At 40.2% G+C, this 15,175-nt stretch overlaps 2 protein-coding genes across 2 annotated transcripts; both read right to left on the bottom strand.

The window, feature by feature from the left end:
- Positions 1 to 536: 536 nt before the first annotated feature.
- On the bottom strand, positions 537 to 1,837 carry LOC105230139 (uncharacterized). Its single transcript, XM_011210740.4, has one exon. It carries the CDS (start codon positions 1,609 to 1,611, stop codon positions 916 to 918), a length of 696 nt encoding a protein of 231 aa, XP_011209042.1. The 5' UTR covers positions 1,612 to 1,837; the 3' UTR covers positions 537 to 915.
- Positions 1,838 to 2,611: 774 nt separating this feature from the next.
- On the bottom strand, positions 2,612 to 3,801 carry LOC105230140 (uncharacterized). Its single transcript, XM_011210742.4, has one exon. It carries the CDS (start codon positions 3,612 to 3,614, stop codon positions 2,925 to 2,927), a length of 690 nt encoding a protein of 229 aa, XP_011209044.2. The 5' UTR covers positions 3,615 to 3,801; the 3' UTR covers positions 2,612 to 2,924.
- Between the last annotated feature and the right edge of the window lie 11,374 nt (positions 3,802 to 15,175).

Genomic DNA, 15,175 nt, shown 5'->3' with positions numbered 1-15,175 from the left:
TAACTGGACCGCTTGAAGCAGGCGATCGACCAGAAGCGTCCAAAATTGGCCAAAAGGTAGAGTGTGGTGTTCCACCAGACAACGCCAGACCAGACCTTTCGTTGATGACTCATCAGAAGCTATGGAAGCTTGGATGGGAGGTTTTATCGCGTCCACCATATAGCTTGGACATAGCGCCAAGTAATTACCACCAGTTCCTGTCCATGGCGAATGGCCTTGTTGGTGTAAAGTTGAACTCAAAAGAGGATTGTGAAAAATGGCTGTCCGAGTTCTTCGCAAGTAAGGAGGGGGGCTTCTACGAGGGGGGTATTAACCAATATCATCTGCAACTTGTAGGCTCTCCGCAAACTTTATAAGGAGAGAGCCATGATTCACCAGGTACTCTCTGCATTTCTCTCAAAACTGATACAGAAATCGATTGGAGTGAAAATTACTCATATGTTTCTGAAATCAACGATATACTAAATTTTTTCTGTATCAAAAAACGATCTCTCTTCGCATCTCTAAAGAAAATTAAAAATAAAGCAAACTTTCAGATAAATGTTTTGTGTTCCTTTTAGCTTTTATTAAATTTAGAATTTTTTTGTTTAAATTTTGCAGTTTTTAATTTCAACATAGAATTTGATTTTCGAAAGAGGTTGAATTGCCTATGTTCTAAGGATTGCTAGGAGTGGCTAGTCTTGTTTTCGACAATATTTTTTATACGAGCTTTTCGCTTGTTTTCAGCTAAATAAGTTTTCTCAATAATTTCAGCTTTCAATATCATGACCAGCTTCAAGCACGAAACTGAAAGCTGAAACTTTGAGTGATTTTATGCAATGCACCAGTTGAATGCTTTCCACATCTTCTACTCAGTTTCACTAAACACGGCCCTACACCTCGGCAACAACGTGACTATTTTGCGCATACTCGCGACTAATGTAGGCCGCAGAGTGGACCCACGATCAGGCAATTGCATTCGACTGGCGGACGTGGTTTCGGTTTAGGTCGTGAGCATTCCGAATATGCTGGATATGGTGTGCAAATCTTACGGCATTTCACTGATTGTTTGATGACGAAACATTTCGGTGGTTCACGTACAGCGCCACACCCGGGTAGACGAATTTTAATACAGCGCTTATTCTGTTTTATCGAGCAGCTGGCTTTTTCCTCAGCCGTCGGAACGGGACAAGCGCTTTCTCGATCACCACGACGTTTTTTACGCTTTTCTAATGGTGGCAAGGAGATGTTTTCAAAACAGCAAATCTTTCGCGGTGCTATTTTCAAATCTGGACATTCGTTCCATGTGCGCGTGTACTTGCGTTTGGCTTTGTCGGAGGCTTTATAGTAGAGATCGTCGAAACGCGGCAAGACATCTGGGCATACGTCCAGACAACACTCTGGGTTTAACCACATAGAAGTACGCTTCTTTTCTTTCTTTTTATCGCATTCGCCGCTGTCTTTCTTTTCTTTGATCTTCTTCTCGCCACACTTTGGATCGTCAGATGCGCACTGTGAACGATAGCCCGGGTGCTTATTTTGGCTGGCCATTGTACGTGGCAGACACCTTCTGAGGGCTGGCGTTTTCATGCCTTGCAAGAGCTGATTACCAAATGCACGAAAGAGCGTCATTTTTCTTTGTTTCCAAAACTTGTGCAAAATCTATATAGCTGTTGTTTTTGTAAGAGATTCTTGTCGAAAATTGGAGTAGCGTTCGAATTTGGAATTTCGTGGTTTCAAAGAAATAATTTTGAGCTTTTTTGTTTGTTTTTCTGTGTGTTTTGAGTTGGAAACTGTAAGAAACTTTAGATTTTCGAATTAAATTGAAATTTTTGTTTTTGAAATATTATTGAAAAGAGTTTAAAAATTTTGCTACTGAGATAACATTTATACATTCTAGCCGTGGAGCAAGTGTGTGCTCGCTCGTGGACGTTTGAGCTGAACTGGCACGTATACTGGTACTTCTTGAGAGTATAGGTCCACAATTCTTCAAGATTTTAGTTGTTCAGCGACGATCCAGCTACTCTTGGCACTTGCCGGTGCATCGGAACACCCCATGATCTTAGCAAAGGTTCCTTTTAATGCCTTACTTTCACTATCAGTCGGGAGGTTTCCGCCAACTCCCAATACCTTACCACCTATTTCGGAGAAAGAACCTGTGCTTACATTACTTTTACTAAAAGGCGATCTTCCTAAGCATTGACCGCCCGAGTCGCTGTCGTTGTTCGAGCTATCTTTGGCACTACCAATGACCTAAGCAAAGGTTCCTCTTAATACTGTTCCCTCTTCCTTAGCAAGCATCGCCCGCCCGAGTTACTAATATTCGAGGTTGATTCCGACCTATTTCCACTCACATCCATTTTATTTTTGTTCTGCTCCATTTTCCATGCATTATTGGTCCCCACTTAGAACCGTTATCCACTTCTCGGAAAGGTAGTCCTCTTTCATGATTCCAATGTTGTCTCAGTAACGAAGCCAAGGCGATGGTTGACACCCTTATGTAACAGTACGCTTAGAGCCGACCACCGCAAAGAGGGAATCATCCCAATCTGTACCTACCAAAGCAACCTAAAGATGACGGGAATGTCATCAGTAAATAGCGCACATAAAGAATGTAAATAAAAAACCAGAATTACCAAGTACGAAAAAATTTATTTTATCCTCAAGTCCAATTTTTACAATATCACAGCTTCTAGTAGCCGAAATCACCGAAAATTTACCCACTTTTGAACTTCATTCGAAAGCAAAACATAGCTTTCAGTCCCGCACAGCTTCAATGCTGATTTCTTTCCATTGAAGAAGATGCAAGATTGATTGCTCTTAGTTGCTTGTATGTACAGTCCATTGCTTAGTGACGCTTCCCTCACAAAGAAGCTTTAATATCAATTACACTCCACTATGCACATGTAAATCAATTAAGGACAGTGCGTCCACCTTTGAGACAATCAATTGTGGATGCACGGTCCAGCCCTTAGGCAAGCGCATTCGACCGGTGGCAAGGATTTCGGCTTCGGACGTTTGCACTCCGAATAGCTTGGGTAGGGTGTGCATATCTTCAAGCAGCCGCTGCTATGTTTAATGACAAAACATTTGGGCGGCCATCTGCCTATGCGGCAACCGGGCCACGTAATTTTGGCGCAACGCGATTGTGAATTATTCCTACAAGTTTTGACATGGTAATTATTGAACTGATCTTCATCGCGTTTGAACTCTCGTTTCTCCATTTTCGGTACATCGAAATGTTCATAGCAGCAGATCTTCCGTGGTACAATAAACAGCCGTGGGCATTCAGACCAGGTTTGCTGGTATTTACGTTTCTCCTTGTCTGACGGCTGATAGTAGAGATCGTCAAAACGTGGAAAAACATCCCTGCAAGGCGGGCAGCATTCATCGAAGTTGAAGTGTGGTGGAAACTCCCGCTTTTTACATGTGACATGTCGCATTTTCTCTTCAGCGCAGCGCGGCTCAATGAATTTGCAACGATCGCGCGCAGGATGTTTATCCGATTTCTTGGGAGGCGGTGGGATGCAGCCCAGTATTAACTCAGGTGCATCGGTGGAGGTAAGGCGTTGTGCGCAGGTTAGTGACATTTTCGATGATGTCAGCGCCAAAGCGAGCGATTTTAAATTTAGCATAGCGTATATTTGTTGCACGAAATGGAAAGCCCTTAAGTATACGTCAAATTAATTAGAGAATTTAGAATTTAGTAGTTCTTATAAATTTTTAATTTTTTTTGGCTTAAATTTAGAATAAAGTGAAATTAAGCTTTAAAGTATAGATTTTTTTTGATATTTTCTTTTTGAGATTATTAGAAATGAGTGAGGGAGCCCATTTTTTCAAAGGTTGCTGAAAGGTGAATATTTTCAAAATTGAGGTTTCGACGGTGCAGCTTGGAAAGGTTAATTTATTAAAGGGCTGGTCGGAATAGAGGACTAAGATTTAAATTTAATGGTATTAGAATTCGAGGCAGCTTCCCTAATGGTTAGTTATGAGTTACTCATTTAAGCTTAAATACTACTTATCTTCAAGAAAAAATGTCAAATTGGTTTTCAATTTCGAATACTAGCCGGTCGACTATTTCTTGCCGAGTATGGTCGCATAATGTCAAATTCCAGGGATGTTCGAGTCTCAATTACTGCGGGAGTAAAGCAAGTCTTCATATCTCAGGCAAAAATTTTGCAGTATACTATAAGTATCTGCTAATTATCTACAGAAAAAGAAACGTCACAAGACTGGTGAAGCTTTGCTTGCTCGAACATCCCTTCCATATTAAAATCGGAATGGAAACTTACTTAAAGACCGTGAGTGGGAAAGAACCAAACTGTATCGTCCACTGAAGATCAACAGACCTTACTTTGTGGTCACTTTTCATGACAGATCTATTCGTACATACAAATCCTTTACGAATTCCAGGACCAGATAGTAGAAACTGAAAAATCATTTTCGTTTATTACATTTATTCAGAATTTTTATATTATTATAAGTAAGTTTTATTAAAAGTGCTTATGATATGAAAATTAATAGTAAATTTGCATATAAACTTTTTCAATTTTTTATTTAATCAAGCCTAACTTTATTATTTAATAGACACTTAGGTCTAACCAAAGTTATGTGGTAAAGAGAGTGCGCTCGACTGTCATATTAAACTCTCTAATCCATCACCACAGTCATTCGTTCTTCTATTTTCACATACTGTAGAGCCGATAGGGGTCCTTGACAGGACTAGCGGTTTCCGGTAGCGGCTGTTTTCCTTTCGCTTTTTCATATTCCTTCAAGTCCTCAGCGCAGGTGCAGTTCGGAAAGTCGATATGGGTTTGATTGAACTTGCGTCGGTTGCGGCTCAGCTTGTAGTAAATATCGTCGAAGCGCAAGACTTCGGCCTGCCGATTGCGCAGCGTTTGCGCATATTGCTCTTCACCATTGCGGTAGTAGTAACCGTCATCGTAGTCACGTATGCTCTTCTTGTCATCTTTGTTGGTCCTGTGATAAACTTTATGACGCGCACCCAGCAGCTTCATTGTAGGCTGATTGAGATTTATGGAACGTTTCAAGAATTGCAGCACAGACATGCTGTAGATATGTTTTTATTGCTGTTTTGAAAATGACAAGCTAATAAACACAGTCAATTTTGTTGGACCACTGGAATTTTTATTTTTTTTTCTATTTGTTGCAAATAGATTTCTTTTTTTTATACTTTTACGATTTATATTAGAAAATTTTGTATTTTCTTTAACATGAAAATGATTAATATTGTAAAATTTTGAATGCCTAGACAACTGGGACCGGAAAAATGTGAAAACTGTAGAGTTTAAATAAATGAAAGTAGCCGAATGAAGAGATTAGTTTATGACTACACAATTTTGAGTAATTTTAAACTAGTAAAGCAGAGCGTGCTGAAGTTAGGTTATATAATAAATGTATTAAGTTTTTGATGTGAAGGTTTCAGTAGGAAAATCGACTGCTGTCGGAAGCTTCGTACAGCCGTTATGAGAAGGGATTCATAAAAGGGCGAGGCATTCCTGAAGTTCAGTCAGTGACAGCTTTGAAGCGTTCTATTTCGTGCTTCCTTTTGAGAGATGAAGGTGCTCCACTTAATATAGAGAATTTTGCGAAAAGATCTTGGGCCACATCCTTACAAGATCAATTTGACGCATGAACTGTAACCGATTGACCACCAGAATCGTCGTATGTTCGTGAATTGGGCTGAGCAACAACTTGAAAAAGATCTGGATATTCATCGAAAAATCATCTTCAGCGACGAGGCTCATTTCTGGCTGAATGGCTTCATCAATAAGCAAAATATGCGTTATTGGTCAGACGGCAATTTACTCGTACACCATGAGTCACCATTGCTTTCCGAAAAAAATGCGGTTTGATGCGCTTTATGGACCAGCAAGACCTGTCAAGTTGTTGAAAAACTCGTTTCTTAGTATTCCACGAGTACAGTTTGTTATAAAACTCTAAGACATACAGAAAAATACACGCTCTTGATGAAAAATAAATTATGAACTTCTCCTACGACTGCGAAGGTCTAAAGCTTTCTGAATTACTTGATTATAGGCAACAATAAAACACATACTCATCAGGGTTCTCAACCAAAGTAATTTTCCGCGTTTTTCTTTTTAATTGCATGCGGTAATTTGGTCATTTGGTTAATTTATGAAATATGACGACACAAATGGGTCATAAATTATGAAGGACACGTGTTGAGGGGTGTGTGTGAAATTGTGCAAAAAGCTCAATATATATACATACATATCTCCAACTACATACGCACATACGGCATTCTGAAAGTTGAAAAGTATGCACGGCATTTGAGCGGACCTGCACACATACATACATATAACCGTAAATAGCCTGCATATTATTTGTTTATGCGACCGTTGAAAAGTAGCACAAGTAATGGACGCCTTTTAGCAGCTCACTAACAGAAATGCTAATTTCAATGGCCAACGCCAGCAGCGACAGCGGCGACAACTAACTCAAAGCCGATAACGGCGAGCCGTGACGTTGACACGCAAGTGACTTTTCATCACATGCCACATGCCACGTGCCACAGGCAACACATATGCACCTGAGTGTTGCGAAAGGCTAATGGCAAAGAAAATCACAACAATTGACGGCAACAGGACGATAGTGGCAACCATGGCGCCCGGCACGCCCGTAGAGTGGGTGAAATGTTGAAATATGCAAAACAAGCGGAATTTTTCGATTTGCGCCTACTTAGGCAACACGAAGGCGGCTTTAAGCGTACAACTGCTGCGGTACGCGCAACAACAAATGGTTGCATGTGTGCGCATAATAAGATTGCAAGTGCATTTGAGTGGACGGAGACTTTTCGAAAAATAAAAATTGAAAATAATTTAACCTCAAAGTAGCGCGCTTTTAAGCAATTCTCCTTGCCGATAAGCGCGCCAACTTAGCAAGTTAACCCAATTAGTTTTTTGCTATTATTTGCTAGCACGCGTCTAAGTGCGCTTACCGCCACATAACCTGCCTCTTCACAGCCGCTGCAGCGCCGTTTCCACGTAGCATGTCTTCAAGCCTGCCTTACTTCCTTCCTTGGCCGTTACTCTCGTGATTTTACTGCTCGCCATTTCCTTATTACTTACTCGACTTTCACTCGCCGCTGAAGCTTTTAAAAGTCGCTCATAATTTGCTGACTTTGTTGCTGCAATTAGGTATGCGCCAGTGCAGCAGATCGGCGGCGCAGCAATTTGCTAAATGTTGCATGAATCGGCTGCAAGCACAGCGCGCGCATATTTACATTCGCTACTTCTTTGGCGTGCATCGCGAGTGCAGTTAAAAGCCGCGCATAAAAGCATAAAGGCACGGGAAGCATTAGAAGCTCATTTTGAGTAATATTCATAAAATTGAAACATAGCGTTTGCCGTTGAGTGCTGGAAATTGCTTCGCACTTTCGCGCATTTGACTGCAGCTCTTAAGTCTTATGAATTACTAAACACACGCATTAATGGCTGCGATGGTTACAGTTTAGGCGAGTGTAGTCGAAGAACGACCTAGCTGCTGATTTTATGGTATTTATTAGTTTTAAGAGTTTTAAGCGGATTTTGTCGAGGAAATTTAGTCAAAGTGTATCTATTGAAAAAAAAACTTTTAAAATTTCACTTTAGAATAACATTGGTCTAATCAATGTGTTCCTGAAAGCTTTATTCACAGCTTCAAACCTCACTTCATCAGTTTATTGTCTTCTCTCTGAACCACCTCATGCTTCTGACGAAGTTCATCGGTCCGAAATATTTTTTTGGTGAATCCTCCGAGATGTTGTCAAGAAACCCTCGACCGATAATTGCAATACTTTTTCTGTTTAGAGGCTTACATTCGCATAAAAGAAGTTTTATAGTCTCCTCCTCTTCCACCTTCGGACAGCTTTTACAAAAGTACTTTTATGGCGTTTCCAGCCTAATGATACGTCTGCTTATTAGACAGTGATCTATTAGCACTCCTGCTAGAGTTCTAACATCATTCCTTTTATTCATATTCCATTCATGTTACATTTGCAGACTTATTGAGTAAGTCACTGATTGATTCCACCGAGAATTTGCTTTGATTATAACATATTTGTCGATTAGATATCGGCAAGTAGCTAGAGGCATATAAATTCCCTCTTTTGTGGAGTCTAGTTGTACGGTGATGACTATTCTTATTAGTTCATCTGCTTTTCTAGAATATTACTATGTCCTGGAACCTATTGAAGGTTTATCGTGAAATAAGATGTTAGATCCACTAAGAGATCAAGGCACTCTTTCACTAACTTAGACGAAATCCTAAAAGGCTTTAGTGATCTCATCGCCGCTTGAAAGCCATATTGGTCTAATAGATGGTAAGAGATTTTTGTATCTGGTTTCGCAGAGAAGACACCACTCGGTTGTCTAGTTTGGAACCATCCGTATAGATTCTTATTACTGTGCGCTTGTCTACTTCATCCCTTTCCCTTTTTTCTCTGGAAGAGAAAACAATATTCGGGACCAAATTTAAATCAACTGTGTAGTATTCGAAATGATTGTAGTATTTGGAGTATGGAGGCATGTATAGAAGTTCACGTAAGTGGGGAAAGTTCTCTAAAAATAATTCACTTGGGAGTGATCAGAAACTATTATTTTACTTAGAACTCAAGCAGTTCACGACTTCCGGGCTTAGAGCAAGTATCTTCTGGGCAGCCAAAAAAACATCCGTTTAAAGGCGAGTTAAAGTGAGAAGGCGGAATATCCCCTTCCCAAGGTTGTGCTCTGGGTTTGGTACCCACCACTTAAAAACCCCTACCAATGAAAAGTAAGCAACAGCTTCGGATAAGTGACCCCTTTTCAATGACGACCTCTGCAAATGTGTAAAGGAATATGATTTGAGGGCATACTACTACCCAGACTGACATCACCGCCGTCCAAGAAGTGCGATGGACGGGACAAGGACTGAGACGGGTTCTTGTGACATTCACTACAGTTGGCATATAAAGGAGCGCAAATTCAAATAATGATCCTTTGATCTCTTATTTCGCAGGGTATAAAATACAACTCTGCTTTCAGGTTTCGTAGGCTTGCAGTATTCCTCCAAATCCTTCATGTTTTGTGTGACAATGATCGATTGGAATGAAATTGATCTGGCTGCTTCGTTTCTCGTCAACTGCATTTTGTTTCCTGTCAACTATTTTACTATTTTCTTTGAATATAGTACATTCAGCCAGCTTGAGAAATGTCTGTTTTAGCGCAAGAGTCATACGGTTGACATAAAAGGAAGGAAGTAGTCATATTGGTTACCGGTAGCGCAGTATGGATGCTTATCAGCGTAGAATCTAAAGTGGCCTGTATAGAGTTACACGTGAAGGACTTGAGGATAACATTTAAATTGCCAATTGGGGATACAGCTTATTTCGGAAGACGACAAGTCTTGTAAAACATACGACTTATGCACATATGTATGTATGTATGTATACCTGTGTGTATTGTTTATTGCATCTGCTCAATTGCCTGCATCAATTAATCGGAGTTCATCTTGCAGAAAAAGTCAATGTGGTGAAAAAAGGAAAATGCATATCAAATTACGGAGAAGACAATGGAGAGCAACGTAAAATGCAAAAGAAGAAAGCAGCGAAGACGCGATCACACATACACACATACATAAGCGCACATTACACGCGCAGTTGACTAAGCTAACAAAAGTGCCTAAAAAAACGAGAACAACAAATAAATATGCAGCACAGTGCAACGACAACAAACAGCTGTACCGCTTCGCTGCACAAGCACACAAACAACAATTATGAGAATATAGATGTATGACAGCTTGAATTGCTTTATTTAGAGCAATTGACATATGCATTTCAACTCAAAAATGAGTGCATGTGCGTGTGTGCGTTGCATGGATATTTAAATAACTCCAAACTCGCTTGCTAGACGCTGTCGGCAGACAAAGCAAATATAGCGATTTTCTGCATCATTAAAAAGCAGTTCATCGCTATTTAAGGCTGTCGAAAAGGCACGCAAACAAAGCCACGTACAAATGCCTGTGTGCACACAAAGGACCTGCAACCTGAGCGTGCCGGAAAATCTCAAGTGCAGCGGCTGGTGCGCCTCTTCTTTGAAATGCGCGATGTACGGCCAGCGCTCAGGCGGTCTGGGTGACTGGCTGGCGGCAGGATAACTAAATTTTCACAGGATATTTGCTTAATATGGCATATTTACTGCAAACTAGGCGTAGCTATTAAGTAAATGTTTGCTGTAGTTGGTTAGCAATGTATGTGTATAGGTCGATACAGCTATTTCGACTCAGCGGATATGCCACCAAATGGAGTAAAGACGTGAGTCGGAACAGCGGCAACGCGGTCAAACAAGTGCAGCTGCCCGCCACTCAGGCGCGCAAGCAGCCGTAGAAAGAGTGCATTGAAAAATGAAAAAAAAAAACAAATAAGCGCTTGAGGAAAGCCTTAAAAAAGGAAATAATGAAAAAGTTATCTACAGTTTGCACTGACCCATGTTGTGTTTAAAGTGCTTGGATGCTGTCGAAATTCGAAACAGTAATACAAAATTAAGATATCACTAGCACCCTTTTGAAAACTGCGCTAGTTTATGTCCTGCATTTCAAGTAGTGCCCTGCAAGTGCTCGCATATACAACAAACACTTGCAATAAAGGTTACAAGTAGTTGCAACACGCAGCGGGTAGCCACACGCACACTGCCAACTAATCTAATCGCCACCAATGCTATAAACAGCGCGGCAGCCACACAACGCTTGCTTTATTCCCGTATTCCCCAGCAGACAGGCGATAAAATACTCTCTTGCCATAAATGCAAAGCATACGCTCACCTATATTACCATTTTTAGTGTCACCTAATGCATTCAGCTCGAAAATATATAAAATTTCACTCTACTTTTTATTACTTGCTTATCAAGGTTTTCGTCTAGCGCTGCTCCATTCATGTTTTTTGTCCGCTGACGACGAAAACTGCTTGCAACCTGCATTTTCCGCGTGTCCCAGCCACCTTTTTGTGCGTCCGAAAATGTCCTTTTTATCATGCTTACCGCCGTTTTGGTCAACCGCTTTCCGCTCGACGGTGCATGAAAGCGCCGCGTCTAACCGCTGTTTTCCTACGCCTTGTAGAACCCATTAGGTGTGTGTCCTTTAATGTTGATCTACTTTGCTACCCGTTAGCTACTGAATGGCTGCAAATGTGTGTTGTCAGATAACTTTGTTGGCGGTAGCACGGAACAGCTGGAATTTTGAACGTATGTTCCCCTAAAAGGGAGGTAAAAAATTCTGATATGGATTTATGTCATAACATGTAATTATAAATATATTAATGTTAGTTCTATGGAAATTCTCTGAGAGAGAGGGAGAGAATATTATTGTGACATTTCAAATTGCAGTTTGAAGATCTACTGTGAATGTTATGTCAGAAGCTTATCTTTCATTCGTTTACTATAATTCACATGTTGCGATTCTCAACCGGTTCAAAAAAAGGAAGATCGGTACACATAACCTCTTCGTCGTTTTTAAAGCCGCCTTCGACAACATAAAAAGGAACTGCCTCTATAGCGCTATGTCTGAATACCAAATACACGTAAAACTAATACGGCTTTGTAAGCTGACGTTGAGCAACACAAAAAGCTCCGTCAGGATCAAGAAGGACTCCTCGGAGCCGCTTCATACCAAGCGAGGTTTCAGACAAGGAGACTCCTTATCGTGCGACTTCTTCAATCTGCTGCTCGAGAAAGCAGTTCGAGCTGCAGATCTAAAAAGAGAAGGTACAATCTTCAGACTGGATACGGAAGCAAAGCGTATAACTCTGATTGTGAAACGAGGCCAAGACGAAATATCTCGTGTTATCAAACAAACAGTCATCGAATTCGCGACTTGGCTCCAAGGTCAGTGTTGACAGTCATAACTTCGAAGTCGTAGATAATTTCGTCTATCTTGGTACCAGTATCTACACCAACAACAATATCAGCCTCGAAATCCAGCGCAGAATAACTTTTGCCAACGGATATTACTTTCGACTGAGTAGGCAATTGAAAAGTAAAGTCCCCTCCCGAAAAACAAAGACCAAACTTTATAGGTCTTCATTATTCCCGTTTTGCTATATGGTGCGGCAGCACGGCCAATGACATCATCTGATGAGTCGGCTTTAAAAGTATACGAGAGAAAGGTATTGTGGAAGATTTATGGTTCTTTGTGCATTGGCATCGGCAAATACCGCAGTCGATGGAACGATGAACTGTACGGGATATACGGAGACATGAACATAGTTCAGCGAATAAAGAGACAGCGGCTACGCTGTCAAAATCATGTTGTCCGGATGGGAGAGAACTCTCCAGCTTTGAAGGTTTTCGATTCAGTACCCGCCGGTGGAAGCAGATTAACAGGAAGTCCTCCACTTCGTTGGAGGGATCAGGTAGAGAAGGACCCGGCTACTCCTGGTATCTCGTATTGGAATTCTCGAATTAGAGAACAAAATTATTGTGAACTTCTAACGAAACAAACCCAAAGTTATTGTTTTGTTGATATCGCCATATAAATTTTGTGGGATCCAAAAAAACTTGTCAAAGGAAAAATATTTGGCTGGACGCCTTCGGCAAATTTTGAAAAAATAATCAAACCCCACCGAATTAAAAATCGAAATGTTCAAGCCATTAACAAATTAGTCAACTTTAGTACCCATAAACACACTAATATCCCTACCGGAAGCTCTTCAACCGCCTTTGTAATCGCCAAGTCAAGTGACATTTTGGTTGACCATAAAACATTTAATAAACAAATTTTCAAAAAGAAACACATTCTAATCGATTGAAAGGGTTTCGAAATCTTTAGAGCTGCTTTGATTTTACTGCCTTTATATAAAAATTAACTCTTTTATGTCCATTTGAAACATTATATGCGTCCTCAGTACGGTGCAAGTGCCACCTTACACCTTTTGTGCGCCGCTTAGCAATTTGATTTACCGCTTTTTAATGCTTTAATTCCTTAAGCTTGCGCGAATCGTCGTTTGTTTTGCTTTTGGGCAAAACTGTCTCGTGGTTTTATGCTTCGCTTATCAGTTATTCCTATTTTTCTCTTCGCTTTGATTCTATTTTACTCGCTTCTTGATTCACAGAACATCTCTTGTTATCGCTCCAACAACCTGCTTTGTACTACTGTTGCTTGTCAAATTGTTTGTAGTGCGAGCTTCCCCGTCTGTATGTATGTATGTATTTACAACGCTGGCACTGCTCTTCATTTGGCTTCTTCACTTTGGTTGTTTGAAATTGTTTTTGCTGCGTGTTTGCGCTGAGCTACGATGCCTTCGAGATTACCGAGTCGAATCTTTGACTTTTATGCTGTATTATCTCAAATATTTCTTCTTTCTATACTTATTTGATATTGTATTCCTTTTGTGGTCTGCTTTTGTAATGTAACTACAAGTATTTGCTTTTCAAATATATACTTACACAGCTTCTATCCTATCATTTTAATTTAATTACGCTGTCGCTTGGCGTTGCTTTTATTTTTTAGTTTTTATTTCCCTTTGGTGTCCGCATTTTTAATCAAATTTAATGGGCTTTGGTGGTATTTTAATGTTGACTATTAGCACCCTTCATTGAAATCGGCGCCGCTTCAAAGGATTTGATTTCAGCATCCCATTCAGTTTATTTCATTCAGTTTTCGGTTGCAGTTTGTAGCGTGAGAGCTGGACGACTGCTTTGCTTTTGAGGCTATTACGGTTTGACACCTGCAACTAAATGCCAAGGCGCCAGCGGAGTGCTGGGAAATAGGATTTCAGCTAAAGGCTCTATTCAACCTTCATTCAAATATTTTGACCTGTTATTTCATGATTTAATTGTACAATTAGCTTTAAAAAATGTACGTAAATTTTCGAATATAACACTACCCCACACTACATTACCATCTCACCTCTATCAAGTTTATAATTTCTATATACATATATTAAAATATTAGTTGTCTAAGTTCCTCACTTTTGCTTTTGTTTGTTCTGAGAACCTCTTCTGAAACTCCCTAAATACTTCTGAAACAATCTGAGCTACAAAATAAATTTCTCAGGTCTTTCAAACCAGACGTTCATAGAAATCTAAGGACAACGATGGTAACAGCCGCCTAAAGGTCTCAAGTAATGAAAATCGTAAAATCTCTCTCTAAGAGTTTCAGACCTTGCCTAGTTGAAGGCTATCTATCTTGGCTAAATTTTTTGACTGTAGACAACGTCTTTTCTTTCAACTTTTTGATACTGAAGATAAGCAAAGAAGTGTTTTTTCAAAAGCTTCTTCATTCTATAAACCAGTGGAGCTTTCGAGCTTTTTTAGCTGGAGATAATAAACTTTGTCTATCGCACTCATTGATTATAAGTGCCAAGTCCTTAGCCATTTTTTGGCTTATTGTACTCCATATATGAAACCAAAGATTTAGATTTTGTATCCACCACTATACATAATCTTTTAGAAAAGTATATTTGTCTCACATAACCTCAAAAAGCCCACTTTTAACGGCCTTTTCTCCAGCTATATACCTCCAAGGAATATGCGACTGGGGCGGAGTCGTTTGAAAAGCGACGCAATGAGCTTTTTCACGAATGGATCGAAGCTCAAGAGAAAGGTTGGAGGGGGAGTCTTCAGATTGTCAGATCATTGTAGTGTCTTTCAAGCAGAAGTGGTTATTAAAGTCGCAGCGGATATACTTTAGATGTACTGCAACGAAGTGCGACTGCTTTTAGAGAGGTATACATAAACTTTGATAGCTATACAGCTTTGAGCTCGCTGGCAGTGGCTTTACAGTTAGTCAAGGAATGCATGACCTCACTAGCCGTTGGTTCCCATACGTTCTGCGAATCCGACGAATTAGCTGCAGTAGATATTAGCCAGCTCAAAAAATTGATAGCTAGCTCTAGGCGCTATACATGATCTTTTTAATCTGTAGTTAGAAGTTCTGGGCATCGCAACGGTAAAGCACATTTGGCAGTGCAAGTGGGCTGATGCGTGTTCTCACGAATATCAGGCTTTTTATACCGTAACTTAACCCCAAAAATGTGTCTAGGAAAGGTCTTAAGCACTTCTGTGGCAAAATCGTTAATAAACCCATTCTCAACATACTGACCTAACAATAAAAGTAGGCTGATTGAACGTGTGAAGCCGACAAATTTCATCTCTAAATTGGCCCAGGAATTTGTACAGTATCACAACATGCTGTGAGCGACAT

Source organism: Bactrocera dorsalis, chromosome 3 (genome assembly GCF_023373825.1).
Source record: "Bactrocera dorsalis isolate Fly_Bdor chromosome 3, ASM2337382v1, whole genome shotgun sequence".
In the NCBI taxonomy this organism is placed as follows: domain Eukaryota; kingdom Metazoa; phylum Arthropoda; class Insecta; order Diptera; family Tephritidae; genus Bactrocera; species Bactrocera dorsalis.
This window is presented reverse-complemented; position numbering and strand designations above follow the sequence as displayed.

Coding starts and splice junctions, on each gene's coding strand:
- LOC105230140 (XM_011210742.4), bottom strand. CDS start 3,614: ATGCTAAATTTAAAATCGCTCGCTTTGGCGCTGACATCATCGAAAATG.
- LOC105230139 (XM_011210740.4), bottom strand. CDS start 1,611: ATGACGCTCTTTCGTGCATTTGGTAATCAGCTCTTGCAAGGCATGAAA.